At 42.8% G+C, this 21,306-nt stretch overlaps 2 protein-coding genes across 3 annotated transcripts; both read right to left on the bottom strand.

Moving 5' to 3' along the window:
- Positions 1-2,812: 2,812 nt before the first annotated feature.
- LOC124465870 lies at positions 2,813-7,477 on the bottom strand. Of its 2 annotated transcripts, XM_047017503.1 has the most exons (6): positions 7,321-7,477; positions 6,573-6,864; positions 6,097-6,440; positions 5,869-5,964; positions 4,611-4,652; positions 2,813-3,871 (listed from the first exon to the last, which is right to left on the bottom strand). In XM_047017503.1, exons 2-5 carry the CDS (start codon positions 6,861-6,863, stop codon positions 4,619-4,621), a joined length of 765 nt encoding a protein of 254 aa, XP_046873459.1. In that variant the 5' UTR covers position 6,864; positions 7,321-7,477; the 3' UTR covers positions 2,813-3,871; positions 4,611-4,618. The 2 variants fall into 2 exon arrangements, with proteins under 2 accessions (XP_046873459.1, XP_046873458.1); XM_047017502.1 differs by lacking the exon at positions 4,611-4,652.
- An 826-nt stretch (positions 7,478-8,303) lies between these two features.
- Positions 8,304-10,944, bottom strand: tmigd1 (transmembrane and immunoglobulin domain containing 1). Its single transcript, XM_047017516.1, has 6 exons — positions 10,771-10,944; positions 10,352-10,437; positions 9,868-10,152; positions 9,450-9,734; positions 9,146-9,249; positions 8,304-8,782 (listed from the first exon to the last, which is right to left on the bottom strand). Exons 2-6 carry the CDS (start codon positions 10,422-10,424, stop codon positions 8,771-8,773), a joined length of 759 nt encoding a protein of 252 aa, XP_046873472.1. The 5' UTR covers positions 10,425-10,437; positions 10,771-10,944; the 3' UTR covers positions 8,304-8,770.
- Between the last annotated feature and the right edge of the window lie 10,362 nt (positions 10,945-21,306).

Raw genomic sequence — 21,306 nt, forward strand, 5'->3', positions numbered from 1 at the left:
GCTCAGTTTACAACTGCAGGAAAGGGACTTAACTCAGGAGATTAACACACCCACTTCACACCCAGACACACACATTAATCTATTTTACACACACACACACAAACACACACACACACAGCTCTTACCCATTAGATCACAGCCATAGTCACATGTCAGAAGATTCTGACCGTAGGGTCAATTGCCTAAAGCAGGCTAGAGTTATAAGAGTGTGAAATCCAAATTGTTTTAAATTAGGCGATTTACCTTTTTCCCACCATAATTAGCCAGAGCAGTGTAATGGATGTAACCTTTGCCTTCTAACATTGAGACCTCTGTTCTCTCATCTCTCCAGTCCTATGACAGATGTTAGAAATCACCAGGACCTGCTAATGACTGTTAAGTGAGCAATGTGTCACTTAAAATGTGATTACTTAGGTCAGCAGGGGTTTTGATCTTTTTCCTCACGCAAAATATTTCCGTCAAGCATATTGTCACATTATTGTGCACTCTCTGGAGTCAGATGATGAGGGGACTGTGATTGAAATGAAAATCGGCAATGGCATGCCGCTGTGTGTAGGCGATCTTAGTCTGCTCTGTGGATGTGCCAGATCTGACAGATGCAGCTTCCATATTGACTTTCTCATTCATCATTGCTCATACTAAACCAAAACCTTATCTATTCTTATCTATTTTCCTTTACCCACAATACATTTCACTTACCCTCCGTTTTCCTTAATTGCAAAAATAGTATTTTCAGTGTTTTTTTTCCGTTTTGCACGTCAATCTGTTCTCTGGTCTTGTTTTTGGGATGCAGATCTCCTTTGGCTTTTGGCTGACTTGAACTCCCTCGTTTTCGTGTGAATGATGAATACTGTATGCTGTTGTCCTAGGGTGTGCATCCATAGTTTTTGGAAAGAAAGGAAGCTTTCTTTTGGTCAATGTAAACCATCAGCCTACCATCTGTAGCTTGTCATTAATACAAAGAACAACAATATACGCTTTCCTTCACTGAATTTAAGCAATAAGTTTGATTGTAAATAAGCAGGTGTGTCCTTATTGAGGCTCTTATTCAGTAAATCTATGAAGGGTCAATCATTTAATTGTTGGTGTGAGCCATCTTGTAGTGATAGTATTGGTTATTGTAGTGATGACACTAACCGGTGCAAAATTATTTAAATGTACTTACGCTGGGTACAACACATTAATTGACTTATTTTAGTAGGGATATTTTACTGCCAACACACACAATTGAATTCAGGAATTACTACTTTAATTCAATATTTTTGAATTTGAAATGTTAAACTGAATATTGAATGCTACATTTTAAATTGTATTTCACAGGCTCAAATAGAATCTAACTCTTATTGCAATGAAATTGTATCAGGTCAATTTCAAAGTTTTCAAATTTGGTTTCTCAAAATTAAGTTTCAACTCAGAGGCACTCATCCAGGAACTCCAGACTAGGTATAATTGAAGAGCATTGATTCACTTTCTAGTGCACATGCTTAAATATAGCCTTGCGTAGGTACAATGATAAACAGTCATCAATATGTGTGGGAGTAGGAGCGGAGTACATAGAGACCCAAAGCAGAAATGTGACACGGGAGATGGTCGAACCAGCGCTGTTTGGCGTTGTTGGCCATGGGACTGGTATAGGTGGTCAGACACATGCACTCCAGTAGCCTGGTCATCAGAGCTCTCATATCACACACTGATCTTCAATTTGAGGTACACACACACACACACACACTCCTCCACCAGTTATACAATGTAGCATTACCTAGGAACACATCTCATTACTTTTTTTGAGCAACTACGCCACGGCCAGATGCATTCTGCTAGGAGTGTGGTTTCTCTCTTTGTCGAAAATCACAAAGTTTTTGTACATCCTTTTTACAAGCAATGTCACAGAGGTCTTCACATACACCAATAGAACTGCACCTGAACCAGCCTAAACTCACAAGGAAGACAAAGAAAAACTCCCAGGAACACTAATAAAGATCAAATGGAAGAAACCTTGGGTGGGGCAATTCAATGAGGAATCCCCTCTTCCAGAGATGGTCTGTGACACAGACAGCTGATCATATGCTGAACATAGTCATGCATCAAGAGTAGGTTCAGAAATGTGCAAATTGATGTTGAAACACAAATATCCATAGTTCCAAATCAGTGCCCCGATTTGGCGCATGTCATGGCATTGCTGTGACTGTCCACTAGAGATGGGGAATTAAGCCTGGGGAAGGTTTGGTGCTGCTCCCTGATTGTGACCTCCATCTTCTACCTCACTTATCTTGTCTTATGAAATATTTCAAGAACCACCAGGACCTGCTTATGTCTGTTAAGTGAGGAATATGTTACCTAACATGAGATTACTTTGGTCAAGAAAGGGTTTTGATATTTATCCTTACAGAATACATTTGTGTCAAGCATTGATATTACCATTACCACTCTCTGGAGTCTTATTATGCGGGAGAAATATGATTGAAATGAGTCTGTGATAGTGTGCCGCCGTGTTGTGTAGGTGTTTTTTTGTCTGCCTCGTGGATGTGCCAGATCTGACAGATGCTGCTTCCATGTGGAGTTGCTCATTCATCGTTCATTCTAAACTGAAACCTTTTCAAGCCTGTATCTGCTGGTAGACTGTAAAAGACCGTATGTTCTGGAAGCTGTGTCAGGCATTGTTAACTTGACCATCCGAGCTGTGGGAGGCATCCCTGGGGTCGAGGACCAACTATATAGTGCCATCTTCTGGACATTTGAATGAGACATGGGTGTTGCTGTGTCAGTCAACATAACTACTGGGCTGCTTACTAAAGACACTATAACACTCACACAAAATGCCATGCTCTTTTATTATCATGTATAAAAAGGTAAACAAGATCATGTGCTACATATTTACTTTTCGATTTCATGAACCACTCTAAATATAGAACTACTTGAGAGTAATGAAACAGCAAAATAAGTACAAAATAAGTATACAGCCAAACACTTTAAATCTTACTGTAGGTCCCGTTCTGCAGAAAGCAGTCCATCCCTTATACTAAACCTACTCAGTATACTAGGAAACTTGACATACAACATTTTTTTTTTTTTTTTTAACCCAGCCACATGTGTAGCTGTGACATACAAAAATATAGGTGCCTTTTTTAACACAAAAATATTCAATATAAAGCTGGGCACAATCAAAAGACACTAAATATCATTACAATGGTTAGTTGCACATAATTGCCTACATAAAGTCTTCAAGGTTCTATGTAGGGATGACTACAATAGCCTCTCCTTGTCAGTAACATTTAGTGTTAGTTTATCAATCATTTTTGGCCTTGTGTATGTATAATTTTAAATGGCAGACAGACAGTGACATCTACACTTACAATAATGTTTGTACGATGTTAGTTTGAAGTTTGGTACTGTGGCAATTGGTCATTGTTCTTCAAAGGCCAGTACTGCACCACAAGAAATGACTGAAGCGAATCAGTCATGTAGCAGCTGAGGAAATTTCACACACGCAAAACTTGTCTTATTAGAAGCTCTAGCAGAGGACAGATAAACGTCCTAACCAGCCTCGTCTCGTACTACAAAACACAATCCTAAATTACACGCAATGTGCATCTAATGTGACACATTAGAAGGACAATTTCCTTGAACAAGAACAGACAGTGTAACAAGACCACTGCCGTTGGGAGGGGGGGGGTACTTGTCCCACACAAACAGACGGCGAGTGTGGCTTCAGTTGGACTTGGGTTTGACGTTGTCGAGGGCGCTGTGTGTCCAGCTGCCCAGTGTGTGTGTGAGGCGGCGGGCTCGGTGTGTGAGGGCAGAGCGGCTGATGCTGCCACTGGGGTCCAACCTTCTCATCATCACCCCTCCGTAACGCTCCGCTGCACAGGACCTGGGGGAGAGTAATAAAGAGAGGGAGAAGAATGGAGAGAGGGAGAGGAACGAAGAGGAAGGGAGAGGGGTATAGAGTGGAAGAGAAAGAGAGGACAAGAGAGAGAGAGTTGATGAGAAAAGAAGGAACGGAGAGGGACATACAGAAGAGGACAGTAAACAGTGTGAGAGGCAAGAGAAAGGGGAATGGAGTGAGGGAGAGAGGAATGGAGAGAGGGAGAGAGGAATAGAGAGAGGGAGAGCGACAGAAAAGGGGACGGAAAGACAGTGAGGCAAAAGAGGAAAAAAAGGGCGAGAATAAGGAGAGGGGAGAAAGACCGAGAGAGGTAATGAGGGCAGATGGCAAAGAACTGTGAGCAAACCGGTAGCAAGGTCATCATTTCAGAGCTTCCTTTGTGTTGGATGAACAACGAGAACGATTGACACGGTTCAAATCGGACGTAACAGCGGCAGTCATGTCTCCATGACTTGCGATTGCGAACGTGTGTTCTGGCATCTGGTAGTTAGGGCAGTGTGGTCAGTCTGTCTGGTGGACTGTCCTGAGGGCCTGGCCATGCAATGTCAACGCAGCGTCATGCAACCCCCGGCCCAGCCATGCAACTCTGAGTTGGCAGTTCATAGTTTGGGCAGGCTCATACTCAATAAAAACATTTTCAAATGTGAGTGAACAAACACTCATGCAACTTCCTGTGCTGGGTTGGTTTTAGGCCGTTTGCGTGTCTCAGGGTGAGGGACTTTACCTTTGTCTCTACTTAGCCATTATGGAGTAGCTGAACTGTCGGCTTAAAGAAAAGGGGGGGAAAACAAGTCAGGTTAGGGTTTCGAATGAGAGGTCTTTCTGTTTATGTTAGACACCATGAGCACGTACGCTTCATAATCCTTCCCTCCCCACCTCCTCTTTCCCTCTCGCTCCCCTCCCTACCTCCCTCACTGCAAGTTCACACTGATGTAATAGGGCTCGAAGGATCAGAACTAAGCAGGATTTGGAGAAGTCTTGTTCTGTTCATAGCAGAGTTGGCACTACCTTGAGAAACAAGGGATTCGTTTTTTGACTTAGGAGTACATCCAATCAGAGAGCAGCTTCAGAGAAGAAGCAAAAACCACCCATCGTACATCCTCACTGCCATTCTTGTATCTCTTTCCTTTCGGACACAATATCCCCTCCCCAAGGACAAACAGGGTTTTTAGCATTGGCGGGTCAGTTCATGTTTCAATCCCGTTCAACACATTTCAAATGTCAACAAAAACAGTGCCAAAGGCGCAAACCTCTTGAATATCTACCTCATCACCCCCAGCCTTCCCAATCTGGCCTCTTTTCCCAAAGCCTCCCCTCTACTCACCCCAACCGTTCTCCCTCCTCCTTCTACAAATACCAAAACAAGACAGGGGCCCCGTTTTGAAACTCTACGCAGACAGGAATGTGTGTTTGTGTGTGTGGGGTGGGGGACTCTGAAGACAGAGCAGCTGCTTAGAGCAGACTGACATGTGTGTGTGTGTGGGGGGAGGGGGGGGGGGTTATGGGGAGGGGTCAGTCAACCGTTAAAACATCATCTGGCTTCTCCTCAAGTTAAGAAAAAAACGCCCTCCAACAGTATCTGAGCGGGAAGGAACAACAGGAAGTGAGACACACACATGTCTCTGTTCTGCTTTCCAACCCAAATCCAGCTCCCTCTTGCACACATTTTTGCCCTTAAACAAAACTTGGACTACTTGGATAAGTAAAAACCTTGATTCTATAATCTATGCCCACAGCACAAATGTAAAAAAAACAGCTGATTATCTCCAATATATGACTGCCGTTACACTATAAAACATTTAGTATTGTGATCTATCTCGTTGTGGGCCAATAAAGTAGGCTGGACTAAATCTGTCAACACTGATTCATGTTTGATCATTAAGAAACAACAGTGTTTTGAACTCAGTTATTGCTGTTTCTGCTTTGGTAGCATCGCAGTGTTCTCTACTGTGTCGGAAGTAAAGTTCTTTGACAGCTCTCACCGGTCATCTCTGCCAATTACATCATTGAAGGCATGGGAGAGGTTCTTCAGCTTCCTGAGACCGCTGGATACACATTCCAGGTCCCGGTCAAACTTCCTGTCAGAGGGGAGAGATAAGATGTCAAACCCAGAAACCTGTGAGGCCTGGAGGTGAGACAGGCCCACCAGAACCAATACTAGTTTGTGGTTTTCTTTTGTAGGTGGATCTATATGTGTGTGTGTGGCTCACCGCCTCTGGTTCTGAGTGTTAGGAGAGGCAAAGGGACTCCGAAGAGCTGCCATACGGACTAGCTGTCTCCTGCCCCCTCCAGTCCTCACACCCCTCACCCCAGCCCCGGCCTCAGGGGTCCCTCGCCCCACGGGGGTGCGCCTGGATGCTGGGGTGCGTTTGGGTGTGGCAGCTGCCTTCGGGGTGCGCTTGGGGGTTGCAATGTCTACGAGGGCGGTTGGTCTGCTTGGGGTTCTTCTGGGGGTATGGGCGGGTGCTCCAACGCTCTCCCCTTCTTCACATATCCGTCCCGGTGTGGCCACCAGACACTCCCCACGAACAGACTCTCTGTTCCTCTGTAGCCTCTGAAGAGATATATAGGCAATAAGGAAGGAAATAGTAATAATAATACTAGGAACATTTGGTGCATTGTTGTCAAATTGCATGTCATTACAGGGGACTCTCAAAATTGATTTCTAATTCCCTAGCTGCAATACCTGGTACAGTCCTCCAATGGAATTCCGAGCGCTGCGTGTGAGTTGACGGACGGTGCTGGTCTTCAGTGCTGCCTCAACGCTCTCCCAGGTTGGATTCTCTGGAAGAGAATTTGCCTGGACAGACCGCAGTGGAAGCCTTTTCCTCAATGACATTCTCAGAGAGTTGAGAGAGGAAGAGGAGCGCAGTTTTCGGAAGCGGTCTTCGGGTGAGCTCTCTACTCCGTCAGATTCATCCAAAACCGTGTGTGCCCGCCACACCCCTGCAACAGCCGTGCTTACCGAGGAAGTCATGCTGATCCAGATAAAATACGGCGGAGGGAGGGAAAACAATTGTAGAAAGATTATTTGAAAGAAGCGGCATGGGATCCTTAAGCTCCACTAGAGTAGCGAGACAATGGTGCTAGCACTAGCTAAGCTAGTCTACAAATTTTATTTTATAACGCGGTGAAAACAATTCCTTGAGTCATCTTAGTTAGCGGGCCTATGAAAACTGTCATATATAGACATCTAGGTAGAAAATAATTAGCCAAAGTTAGAGCCATTTGATATGCTAAACAAAGGAATTTACAATTTAAAGCAACATACCACCAGGGACACTAGATTTACATCTACAACAATGGAAAGTGAGCATTGTTGTTAGCATCGTCGTTAGCATCAGCTTAGGTAGTGCTAGCCGGTCTGGATACAAGAGACAACAAGCTAAATGACTTGAAATCAAATATAATTTGATAGTTCGCACGTATAGTACCTTATAGTTGGTCAAATAGTCTGCAGGGCGTTCCGTTGAAGATAACAGGTCTGCACTTGATCCGGTGGCTTTTCTTTCTCGGTTTGAATTTGGCGGTGGACGCAGTAGAGTCTGGATGGCGGTGCGGATTTGAGACCACTCCCCAGCTGGTGCTGTCAGACCCTCAGAAGGACGTTATTGGTCGGTCAGGGGTTTCGTTAGAACGCACTCGGATCATTTCTATTCCCGACCACACACATTTCCAGTCCAAGTTTCATCGGATGAAGGATTTATCTACTTTTTTTACATTCATGTAGTTGCTTTGGCCCGGTATTTCTTATTACATATCAAATGATACCCTATTCGTATTTCTAAACACTTATATATTAGTATTATATATTCTTGAGCCGGCTATGGTAGGAATCATGAGTTTTATGTTCCATGTTGTATCACTTAGTTACGCCCATGTCAAACACTATTTTCTATTAGAGGCAACAACCTTACAGAAACTAAATAGTTTATTCAAATTCAAAGCCTATTAAATTGTTTACTACAGAAGGAACTGTAATAAGGAAGTAATAAGGAATTATTACAGTTCGCTGTATATGTATTGTGTAGGCTATGTATTGTCAACTTTTCGAAACCAATATGTGTTCACATTGAGTTTATGTGTAAAACTTGTGTAATTAAAGTGTGTGTGACGGCTTATCAACACCAATAACCTTTGCACTTGTTGGAACAGCTTTTTATTGTTTCGGTCACAAAATATTCTCTGTTTTATGTGTACCAGTTAAATATGGTTTTTATTGGATTATGATACTGAGAATATTATCCTTGACCTTGAGCCTAGCAATAGCATACCAATAACTGCATGTGTGTGTGTGTGTGTGTGTGTGTGTGTGCGTGTGTGTGTGTGTAGGCCTGTGTGCAAGTGTTTGCAACCCTGGCATGTATGTGCTGGCGTGTCAATGTCCCTTGCCTCTGTCTCGGTGACAGTAAATGTGTAACAAAATCACCTACTAAATGTAGGTAATCATGCCACCCTTCACATACACGTTTTTGCACACACATCATTCGATTCTAGTATCCCCAAATTAACTCTAAAATAAATAGTTCTACCTATAGGACCTTTTTTTTCTACACTAATATTGTTGATATATAGAACCATTTGAACTAGTAGACTAGCTGAAGAAATAAATACAATATCAAATTAACAACACCAACAAACATATGAAATGGTCAAGCACGTCAAGGTAGAGATTAAGAAATACATCCTTCTCTCATCAAGTATTTAATGACAATGCCAGATCTAATCAATTAGAAAGAGACACAGTACGAATGGTACAGTCCAGATAACCTGTGGATACTTAGGTACTAGATACAAGCTGCTGTCAAACAGCAAACACCAAACCATATCCCCAATGTTGATTGGACAGGGTTAGAGACCTGGACAGTTCAAAGGGTACCTTCTCTACTTGCAGCACTGTAAACAGGAAAAATAATCCTTAGAAAATGCACTTGCACTGTACATAACCCATATCTGTACTGGGTAATGTAAGTCTAACAGGTTTAAATATTAATGTTAATAGTTGAGTTGATTAGCAACTTGTTTTTCTGCACAGTCTGACATCTGTATGTTTACATGTGTATATGTATCTGTGCATGTCTGTGTATTATGCCTGTGTGTGTGTAGGCCTATGTATTTTTTTTGTGTGTGTGTGCCTTTTTGTCCATGCACCAGCGTTTATGTGTTTTTGAAGGTGGGCATATATGGTTTTGTGCAACTGTGTGTACACCTGATTGTGTGAATGTCACAGTCTGCATGTGTGTACACATGGTCTGCTACCTGTGTGATCTTCTTCCAACGGGACACCACAGCAAGCAGGATGGTGCAGAACACCACCACCAGCCCTGCTATCATTGGCATCAGAGGAAACTTTATCGTCTTATCTGAAGACAAGAGGCAGAAATGAAAGAAATGGTTGAAAAGAGGGATAGAAGGAAAGAAGAAGTCAAAGAGATAGAAGGACAGATTTTGAGAAGACACCTGAAACTTCAACACGCATGTATCTTAGGAGAGGAGAGACAAATTTGTATGTTTTGTATGTTTTTCAACTTGAGCATCATGGGAGCTGTGACTTGGCTCTGACCTGTGACGGTGACATTGAAGGTCTGGCTCTGGGTTCCGTGGACGTCGGATGATGTCACACATACATAGGTGCCCTGGTGCATACTTCTGTCCACTCGGAGCACGGTTAGACGGGACTTGTAGCCATCATTGGTCACCACAAATTTGCCTCCTGATAGGTCGAGTGCTTTTCCATGCTGTTGCCATGACACAGAGACAACGGGATTGGCATGGACATTGCACTCCAGTGCAAGCTCTGCCTCCTCTTCCACGGACACCTCCTCCGACCCGGAAAGCCCTGGGGCATCTGAGGATGTTTGATTTATTTTAAAGTTTGCTCTTTTAGGACTGTTACATTGGTCTAACTGTCCATGGTAACTAAATCAAACAAGCCCATGGTACAGTATTTGACCAAGGACTACTCCTATTTGGGGACTCACATGTGATATCCAGAGTGACTGAGGCATTGACACTGGCATCACCCTTCAGCTGGCAGGTAAAGATGGCTGCATGGTCTTTCAGGGTGACAGGGCTGACACAGAGGCTGCTGCGGCCCAACTTGTTACCCTCCGCCAGGCTCACCTGCACCCCGTTCCTTAGCCACTCTAGCTCCATAGCGGCTTCTTCCCTGGCCGCTGACTCACAGGTCAGAGACACAATCTCCTTCAGTTTGGTCTTAACCATGTCTCCCCCAATCACCGGTGGCACTGACTGAACCACGAGCCCTGAGTCATAGAGGAGGGGATGGTGTGGAGAGGAGGGAGGGATGAAGCAGGGGAGAGGGGAGGGCGAGAAGGAAGGGCGAGGAGGAACAAATTAACATTAAAGACGCAACAAACTTCAAGGTTATTTGATGATAGGAGAAAGCCATGGAGTGAAGAATATTCAGACAACAAATGGTACCAGGTGCCAAGTTCGACTCACCACCGGTCTGGGCTGCTGTGTAGACCACCAGCTGGAACAGACAGACTGACACCACCCAGAACATTTTACCCATAGTTCTGCAATCACTGTGGACAGTGGGGATACAACAGGGAGTGGATGGAAAGAACAAGTTTTTAATTCAAGTTAAGGGGAATTGCTGTTTGTCCCTCGTAATGTACCAAGAGACCAAGAGGAAGGAGGATACAAGGAGAGTACAAAAGAGACGATTTGTTATGGCAGTATTTTTATTTAAACACTGCTGACACCATCATGGGCAAGGCTGTCATCCATTAGCGTAAGATTACTTTTTAACTGACAAAACAATGTACCGTGAAATTTCCCTCTGGGAAAAATGTCATTTTCATTTTAGTTGATTTTTGTCACAATTACTGTAAAAGAGAGATGTATACCATACTCACATTAACTCTGTGTTAAAAGTTTCCAGTATTTCTCCCAATGACGTTTGGGTGATTTGTGAGGAGTCAATAAAGTTAGACAGTTCTGTGTAGGTTTCCTTGCAGGCTGTAAAGATCAGTCTGAGCCTTGAACAGCCCTTATATACTCCTCACCTCCTCTCAGCTTAGGAACAGTATATACTTACCATAATTCTCCTTACCTCTCTCCTTTGCTCTCTCTCTCTCCTTTGCTCTCTCTCTCTCTCTCTCTCTCTCTCTCTCTCTCTCTCTCTCTCTCTCTCTCATCCCTATTTTTTCTCTTATTTTTTCCCTCCCTCCCTCCCTCCTGCCCCTCCCTGACTCCCTCGCTCCCCTCCGTACACACCTGTCTTGCCTTCCTCAGCTGGTTTATAGTCACACTTTGAGTTGTGTAAATGTGAGCAGAGAAGGAAATTCCCTGTATTATTGTATCTTGTTATTGTGACACTAAAAATTCCTTCATTTGAGTTTGTTTTTATTGCAGGGGAAATGAATAATGAACTTTGTGTTTAGCTTACTTTATATTTTCAGTACTAGATGTTCATAAAATGTAAAAAATAAAATAAAATAAAATGTGGCAAATTTGTTTTTATTTTATGTTTTTTGGGGGGTGATTATCTATGAATTTGTGTTCATGACAGCGTTTGGCAGAGAGGATGTTGAAATTGGGAGTCTGTTTGAAGCAGTAAAAGGAGAGATTGTAACCGTAGACAAGGTGACGGAGATCCTCTCCGTTATATAACATGCTTGATGTATGTTAGTTGATATATTTGTTATTTTATGTATTTGTTACGTATGTATCTGTTGATATAATTTGGCTCCCTGTGATGAGGCTGTGTGATTGTCTGCACCTGGGTTGTTCTAGCGCTTGATTACACGTGGGCTGTAGATAAGGGGTAGGCTGTGTTTGAGGGGGGAGCTGGGTGTGCAAATAAAGACCAAACCTCGGCATGATTTGGAGCTCGGACGTCTTGTCTTCTGAATTCAACCCCCAGATCATGGGTTCTGTCTGACAGGGTGGTGTTAGGCACCAACATCTACAGTACAGGTTGTGTGTGTCTGCGTGAGTGTGCCTGGCTTCGTTAGTGTTGGTTAGTGTGTGTCAAGGTACTGCATTTATTTCAGATTCCTCAAGCATACACTACTTCTGTTTTCCATTAGAGAGCAGCATTGGTGCAGCCACAGTACCAGACGGTATCGATGCCCTTTGTCCCACTACTCGCAAGCTGGCAGCCAGACAACCAGGGATAATGCTCTTTTAACAGGCTATATATCCCTTGATATGTACGGTGCATAACAAAATAATAAACTAATCTAGCATAATAAATACATTTAAAATCATAATAAAATCTCCACAATAATACTGGTAGTCACTCCAGCCCATATAATTTTCTTACAGACCAACCCAGCCCCACATTAAAGAAAAGAAAAATTATCTGGCCCCCGCAGAAAAAGGTTTTGGGACCCCTGATCTTCACCGATCCCGTACACAACAACCTAAACATTGTACAAATCACTCTACAATCTTGAAAACTCTGTGATCCTGAAATGCACGAACTTGAAGACTCAAAATTGACACAATTGTGAAAACTACATTGTTCTGAAACACTCAACAACCCTGAACATCCTCTTAATGATAATCAGTATGTCTTCTAGTCTTTAGCTGTCATTGAATAGTTGTGTGATCTTGAGGCTTTTTTTCAGTCTTATTATTTATATTTTTACTCTCTCACAAGTATCCTCCCAATCATGTGCATTTGCTTGATAACAAACACAAATGGGACCAAAGGTTAGTTGTGGTTGCCATACACTTGGGGAGAAGAATGATAAGATAGGACAGCTCACTCACTCTCACTCACTCACTCACTCACTCACTCACCCACCCAACTTTGCCCCCCCTCCTTCAAATCAACAGCTTTTGTTGCACAATAATTCAGTTTGACCGTGCGGACGATGTCATGTCGGTAGGGGGTAAGGTGTAGTGTAGACAATGCTGTCGCAGGTAGGGCATATTCAGTATAGCACAACAAAGTGCAATAGACAACACAGTCTAAGAAATGTCGGTACATCAGTATAGTTATGTATAGTATGGTGCAGTTTAAAGTACTGTTCAGTTTTAATAGAAGTGACCAGGTATTTCATGTAACTGGATAGATTTGCTTTAGGAATTTGATGTAGGAAGACAGAGATATGAAAGAGAAAATTGCTTGTCACACCTGGGTTTACAGTGCGCGCTGCCTCTCCAGAGTTTTAATTGGATCAATGGTTTCACCTGTTGCTTGTCATCCCCTATTGTCTACCCATGCTATTTAAACCCCTGTGTTCCTTCGTTTCTTTGGGAAGTCTGGCTCTGGCTCTTTTCTTAGTTCAGTCTGAGGGTTTGTACGCTATAGTCTAGTCTGTCTGTGTTTTTCGACCTAATGCCTGATCCTCCTGACTGTTTTTGGTTAACCTTCACAGCCCTGTAATTACAACCATTGTCTGTAACCTTGACTGCGCTTTTGGATTATCTATATTGCCCTGTCTGCTTGGTTACTGATCTTTATTTGGACCTTGACTGCACTGTGATCAAATAAACCCTCTCGGGGTCTGTTCTTGTTACACCACTGGTGTTGGTTCCGGCCTGAAAGATAAATCCCTGAGGCCTGTTCCATAAAAAGAGTTTACCAAATAAGCCAGGCTTATGTCAGTTAGTCAGACTAATTTATAGGGCCCAGTTGTTCCAAAAGTTTAATCCTGATCAGAATTATCTGGATTTGGAAATCCCATGTTTTGTTATCCAGGATCAAGTAATCAAGTTGACTTTTGTGCCGGTTTTTCAAAGCAACATTGGATTGGATCACCCTGATCCAAATTCAAACTTTTCAAGATTACCAAATTTTGGATTTCCAGTCGTAAATGGGACTACATATAACAATGTAGGCTACTAGCTACGTAAAGAACAGGTTCAATTGCCAACATGGGGTCACTTTAAGAGTTTTGATTTGAAGAGACAGAAAAAGGCAAAATAAAACAATCCAAACAGTCAGAGCCATTATCTGACCCACAAACAAATAAAAACAATGTAATAAAAACACAATGTGAATATTTTGAACATGTTTCAAAATAAGAACAAGGCTTAATGTCCAATAGTTAACTAAATTAAAGAATTTTCGTTTTCGAGTTAGTTTTCGGTTGTGGAGAGACCAGCTTTTTCAAGCTCTCCTTTTAGGAGGCGGATCTCAAATCTGGCTTTGTTTTGCTGAAGTTGGGAAAGAGTGTTTTGTTCCTCTGCCAGATGAACCTGTACTTCTACTCTTTCATAAAAATAAATTAATATGTACTACATGATACAAATATTGTTACATTTGACCAATTTCAAGTTTTATTACATTTTCTTCCTGAAATCCCCCCTGAATCCACCCTTCTTCTAGGATCAGAATGATTTAGATCAGGGGTTCCCAATCCTGGTCCTCGGGCCTCCCTTTCCTGCATGTTTTAGATGTTTCCTTGTTCCAACACACCTGATTCAAATGAATGGTCGTTAGCAGGTTTCTGCATAGCTAGATAACGGCCCATTCATTTGAATCTGGGGCCGGTTTTTCAAAGGTTTTAATCTGGATCAAACTGATCCAGATTTTGACATCTCTTTTTCTGCTATCCAGGATCACGTAATCCATTTGATTTTTATTCTGTTTTTTCAAAGCAATATGGGATTGGATTACTCTGATCTGGATTCTAACTTTTCAGGATTACCAAATCTGGATTACCTGTGGTCTAAATGGGACTATCACAATTTAGCTATGTAAAGAACAACAGGTAGAATAGTGTGGGGTCACTCCAATATGCTTTATTTGAACAGAAAATAGGACTGAACGGAACAGCAAACAAACAATATAAACATCCCCCCTCCATTGTCCATGTCTTGGAAACAGGCAGTCCACTCATACATGGTTGTGAAAAAATCTACTGTTTGTGATGTTCTGGAAAGTGTTTCAACTGCATTAGCCAGCCTGATTAGTGAGTTTGTTAAATCATCATAACATTTTAGATTTACTTACTGTGACAGTATGGGTTATAGTAATTAATATGGGTTTCTGCAGCAGACGTTCTATGGTAATAGTCAGTAGTCAAGAGATATGTATGATGAACATAATGGATTAAGATACCTAAACTTGGGTATAATCCTAATTAAAGGTTTTGCAGTCCTAGACTCCCAGTTCTAGACTGCAAATCGCTTTCAAGCAAGATCCTTTATTTTATGTCACCCCCAAAATCCCACAGAGATTTACCTCATGGGCCTTCTTAGTTTTTTTTTCCGAAGGATGACCAGATCATCCAGGCCAAGCAGATTTTTTTCTTATTTATTGGAGCAATCGACTGCACCCATGTGCACATACAAGCGCCTCATGAGAAGGCCCCCCTGGGGCCAGTTTTTCAAAAGTAATCTGATCGGATTACGGCTATCGGATTGGATCAAATCTTGAATATGGGTATTTCAAAAAAAAAAAGGATTCAGAAATTGGATTGGATCATTTAATCTAATTTTGTTGTTGATCCGGATCAAACCTTGAGTTTGGGTTTTTCAAAACTTTTTGGTAGGATCGGGATTATTTTGATCCCAAAAATCAGGATTAAACTGATCCCAGCAGGAGGGTGGATTCATGGAGGATATCAGGCAACTAAACTTGGTTAGTTAAATAATACAACATTTATATCATGCATTTTACAGTATTTATATTTATTTATCAATTTCACTTGAATTGTTCAACAGGAAGTACATAAAGTAGGTAGGCTATGTAGGCTAGCATCCTTTCAGTACAGCAAATGGGCTCAGGTGCATCAGGGACGTCACCACAGAGAGGGACTTTGCACCTGGTCGCGATGTTGTGTAGTACAATGCAAGCAAGTATTATGTTGCATGCTTTCTGTGGTTCCACTCTCAAGTAGTTAAGGCATGCAAAGCGCCTCTTCAGAACTCCAATTAAGCGCTCAATGGTGCATCTTGTTTTGCAATGAGCAGTGTTGAAGCGTGCCTGCTCAGGCGTGTGTTTAGCCAGAAAAGGGGTCATCAACCATGGTAGAAGAGGGTAGGCACTGTCTCTTAATATGATACCATTTGGTCGGTTGGTTTTGAGCTCTTTATATAGAGCGCTCTCCCTCAGGATGCGCGCATCATGGACAGACCCAGGCCACTTTACAACACAGTTTGTGATGAGGAGCTCAGTTGCCCACAAGTTGAACATTGGTGCTGTGTCTCCCCTTTCGGTTTACAAACTCCCACTCATTCTCATGAGGTGCTTATATGTGCACATGGGTGCAGTCGATTGCTCCAATAATATTGGGCATATTCCCCAAAAGAAAAAAATTCTGCTTGGCCTGGATGATCTGGTCATCCTTCGGAAAAAAACAAAGAATGCCCATGGGATTTTGGGGCTGACATAAAATAAAGGATCTTGAAAGCGATTTTCAGTCTAGAACTAGGAGTCTAGGACTGCAAAACCTTTAATTAGGATTATACCCAAGTTTAGGTATCTTAATCCATTATGTTCATCATACATATCTCTGACTACTGACTATTACCATGGAACGTCTGCTGCAGAAACCCATATTAATTACTATAACCCATACTGTCACAGTAAATTAATCTAAAATGTTATGATGATTTGACAAATTCATTAATCAGGCTGGCCAATGCAGTTGAAACACTTTTCAGAACATCACAAGCCGTAGATTTTTTCACAACCATGTATGAGTGGACTGCCTGTTTCCAAGACATGGATAATGGAGGGGGGATGTTTATATTGTTTGTATGCTGTTCCGTTTAGTCCTATTTTCTGTTCAAATAAAGCATATTGGAGTGACCCCACACTATTCTACCTGTTGTTCTTTACATAGCTAAATTGTGATAGTCCCATTTAGACCACAGGTAATCCAGATTTGGTAATCCTGAAAAGTTAGAATCCAGATCAGAGTAATCCAATCCCACATTGCTTTGAAAAACCAAAATAAAAATCAAATGGATTACGTGATCCTGGATAGCAGAAAAATAGATTTCCAAATCTGGATCAGTTTGATCCAGATTCAAACTTTTGAAAAACCGGCCCCTGGTGTGTCGGAGCAGGGAAACATCTTCAACATGCAGGGCAAGGAGGCCCGAGGACCAGGATTGGGAACCCCTGATCTAGATTATTTAGATCAAGGGTATCCCAGTTCTACTAAAACGTTTTGAACAACACATATTGAAGGTTTGATCCAGATCAAAACAAAGACTGGATTATGTGATCTAATCCAATTTCAAAATCTTTTTTTTTTTTTGATTAACCCATTTTTAAGATTTGTGCCAATCCATTGCCAAAATCTGATCAGATCACTTCTGAACAACTGGCCAAGATGATTTGGTTCCATAAAGCCAGTTTAATGTAGTTCGAACTCAGTTACTATGGCAATTTATGCTGCAAAACTAACCTGGTCCAAGACAGGCTAACTGTCAGGCTTAGCCTGTGTTACTGGTTAAACAAATGTTCCTGTAACACTGACCCAACAGGATTCACCATGGACTTTCTGTTGTGATGCCATATTTAACTTGTTTTACCAATCAGTTAAAAATGTACATTTATAGAAAATCTACATCTACAAATAAAACATTTAATGCATTAAACACTGATGATAATAATTTCAGAATTATACAAACCTACGTTTTATTCAAGGTATGGCTAGTTTGTGAAATCAAACGTTTTGACTGATACAATGGCTCGATCTACATTACCCCAATAAAATGATCATAGCTACATAAATCGTTTACAATTGCAAAAACAAACCTAAATTCATGCTTCTATTCTCCATTTTCCCAATACAAAAACCATGTCATAAAATTTATGTTAATTGTAGGCTGTTTTTTCTTTGTCAAAAGTCAATGTAGATGTGTTTAGTTGTCACACCCTGATCCTTTTCACCTGTTGGTTTGTCTCCACCCCTCACCAGGTGTTCCCTATTGTCTTTGGTATTTAATCTATGTTCTGGCAGTTGCCAGATCGTCTTGTGTCTCACAGTCGTTCCTAGCGTTCAGCTCCGATACCGAACTTCGCCCAACGACCAACGAGCTTGCCTGCCCCAGTGTAACTCTGCCATTGCCTTGTTGCCGACCTTTGCTTGCCCCTCGTCTACGATATCGCTTAGTGAAAATAAATCAGCCTATTGCAAACCCCCCTGCTTCCTGTCTGCATTTGGGTCCACTATCCTGCCTTGTGTCATTAGTGGGCCTACAGTGCATCCGGAAAGTATTCATAGTCCTTCACTTTTTCCAAATTTTGTTTCCGTTACAGCCTTATTCCAAAATTGATGAAATTAATTTTTCTCCTCAAACTTCTACACACAATACCCCACAATGACGAAGTGAAAAAATGTTACATTTTTTCTAGATTTGCAAAAATGTAAGAAGGAAAATATAACATGTCTTTACAGCTACAAAGCTACAAAGTGTTCAGCTTTTGCTCAATACTTTGTTGAAGCACCTTTGGCATCAATTACAGCTTCAAGTCAGCTTCACAGACTTCTCAAGCTCCACCAGGTTAGATGGGGATCGTCGGTGCACAGCCAGTGCTCTCCAGACGTGGTCAATCAGGTTCAAGTCTGGGCTCTAGCTGGGCCACTCAAGGACATTCAGAGTCGACCTGAAGGCACTCCTTTGTCATCTTGGCTGTGTGCTTAGGGTCATTGTCCTGTTGGAGGATTAACCTTCGCCCCAGAGCGCTCTGGAGCAGGTTTTCATCAAGGATGTATCTGTACATTGCTGCATTCATCTTTCCCTCGATCCTGACTAGTCTCCTAGTTCCTGCCGCTGAAAAACATCCCCACAGCATGATGCTGTCACCACCATGCTTCACTGTAGGGATGGTATTGGCCAGGTGATGAGAGGTGCTTGCTTTCCCCCAGACATGACACTTGGCATTCAAGCCAAAGAGTTCAATCTTGGCTTCATCAGACCAGAGAATTTTGTTTCTCATGGTCATTCATGTGCCTTTTGGTAAACTCCAGACGGGCTGTCATGTGCCTCTTACTGAGGAATGGCTTCTGTCTGGCCACTTGACCATACAGGCCTGATTGGTGGAGTGCTGCAGAGATGGTTGTCCTTCTAGAACAGGGGTTCCCAACCCTGGTCCTCGGGACCCCCTGTCCTGCATGTTTTAGATCTTTCCCTGCTCCAACACACCTGATTCTAATGAATGGTCGTTAACAGGCTTCTGCAGAGCTGAGATTTCTTGTGTTAACAGTCGGGACACTGGTTGGAAATCTGTGAGCAAAACGGCTAAATCTAGGATTTTTTGTCCTCATGTTTGTGGTCTCTCACAGTTTGAAAATCTTATAAGGTTAAAAAAATAGTTTAGTGTGTCCCCAGCATAACATGTCAGTCGGGGCAAAAGCGGTTCCATTAAGGCCAATTTTAGTTCACGCAATCTGATTAATTTGAGTCAGATTCAGATAGTCAAGATAATTGCGGGTGCATTATATTCTTAAGCAGCCCGAGAGGTAGAACATGAATTATACAGATTAAGCTCCCTCATCCACCACTTCACCAAAATAAAATGACACGCCATGATTGACATGAACAATAGGCTAGTTGAGGTCCTTTTTTATAGACCTTTACTTCATTGATTACAAAAACCATACAGTGCATCTGGGAAGTAGTCACAGCGCTTCCCTTTTTCCACGTTATGATTCTACAAAACACAAAAAATCTCACGTACAAGTATTCACAGCATTATCCATGACACTCAATTGAGCTCAGCTGCATCCTGTTTCCACTGATGATCCTTGAGATATTTCTACAACTCTGTAATAAATTCAGTTGATTGGACGTTTTGGAAAGACACAAACATGTCCAAGGAATTGTCTGTAGACCTCTGAGACAGGATTGTATTGAGGCACAGATCTGGGAAAGGGTACAGAAAGATTTCGGCAGCATTGAAGGTCCCAATGAGCACAGTGGCCTCCATCCACTGTAAATGGAAGACATTTTGAAGCACCAGGACTCTTCCTAGAGTTAGCCGCCTGGCCAAACTGAGCGATCGGCGGAGAAGGGCCTAATGCTGGGGACACACTAAAATATTATTTTGATCTTATAAGATCTTCAAACTGTGAGAGACCACAAACATGAAGACAACAAATCCTACATTTAGCCGTTTTGCTCCTAGAGTGTGTGGTGTGCCATGATTTGACAAAGACAGCGCACCACACACAAACAGATTTCCAACCAGTGTTCCAACTGTTAACACAAGAAATCTCGCAAAAACTGTCGAGATTTAAGAATAAGCAAGGCGGACTAGCCTGGCTGCCAGCCCAACTTCACAAAAAAATTTGGTCTGGAGGGTCTCGTATTGGGAACAACTGCATAAAACCAGGATCTGGGCGGACCAATGAAATTGCCAGGGCGGGCTTTATACGATGATGGACAGATGATCAACAGTAATGTCGCGCCTAGCAGCACGCTCAAGCACCAGATCCTCCCAGGTCACAGACAATACCCAGAAACAGAGTATGTTTATACAAGTTTATTTTTACAAAAGGCAGGACTGTGGCACGGAACAGTTGTATCTGGGACCCCACTAGGTGCTGGACATAGACCCCCCCTTACTGGCCAGCTATGCTTTGACCAGCGAGCCCCCCCACAGAACAATATCACCCCACAGCAAGGTACTTAAGGACCCACAACAAAGCCACAGCAGAGCACAGCAAAGTCACCGCAAAGTCACTACCAAGAGGGGAGTAGTCTTGGGCTGGGCCCTGCTCCCACGCCTAACAGTCCCTTGTCCTCTCCAACAGCCTGCAGTATCGACAAATATAAATTGGTACTGGTCGGTCGGTCCCTACCGACCAGTATTAAAAACAATGAAACAGGCAGTCTATGCAGTAGCCTTGCGCTGAATACCGTCGGTGAAGCGTGCAGTCACCGTCCAGTACGGCTGACACACGCCTTCGCCTGCTCCAGCGCTGACCCTGAGCTGCGCACCGCTGTCCGTTGCGAAAGCCTCCGTAATGGCGCTGGTGACGCGCTGTGTCGCCCACCTTGAGGACTCCCCCAAGCAGAGAACGAAAGTGCAGGACAGGACCGCTTAGGCAAACTCACAGCCTTCAACTACTAGCTAGTGGAACAGAAGCACAGTGAGGTGGAGTAATGAACTTCCCTTCGCAAGGCGAACGTAGAGCAGATTGACCGTCAGCCTCGACACCAGACCAGGCACCGCGTCCGGAGCCTCCCCAGGGTCCCTTCTCACTCCGTCGTCGCCAGAGCTGTCGATAGCGCTCCCGTCCGTCGTGTCAATCTCCTCCCCACGTTCATCCACCGTCCTCTCTTATACAGGGAACGGACCTATCCCCACACACTACACCACTCCCTTCCCATCAAGCTAATTAGCTTTGCAGCAGCCTTTGTAGCCATACAGTTTACAGTTTAGTCATTTAGCAGACGCTCTTATCCAGAGCGACTTACAGTAAGTACAGGGACATACCCCCGAGGCAAGAAGGGTGAAGTGCCTTGCCCAA

Source organism: Hypomesus transpacificus, unplaced genomic scaffold (assembly GCF_021917145.1).
Source record: "Hypomesus transpacificus isolate Combined female unplaced genomic scaffold, fHypTra1 scaffold_61, whole genome shotgun sequence".
NCBI lineage: Eukaryota > Metazoa > Chordata > Actinopteri > Osmeriformes > Osmeridae > Hypomesus > Hypomesus transpacificus.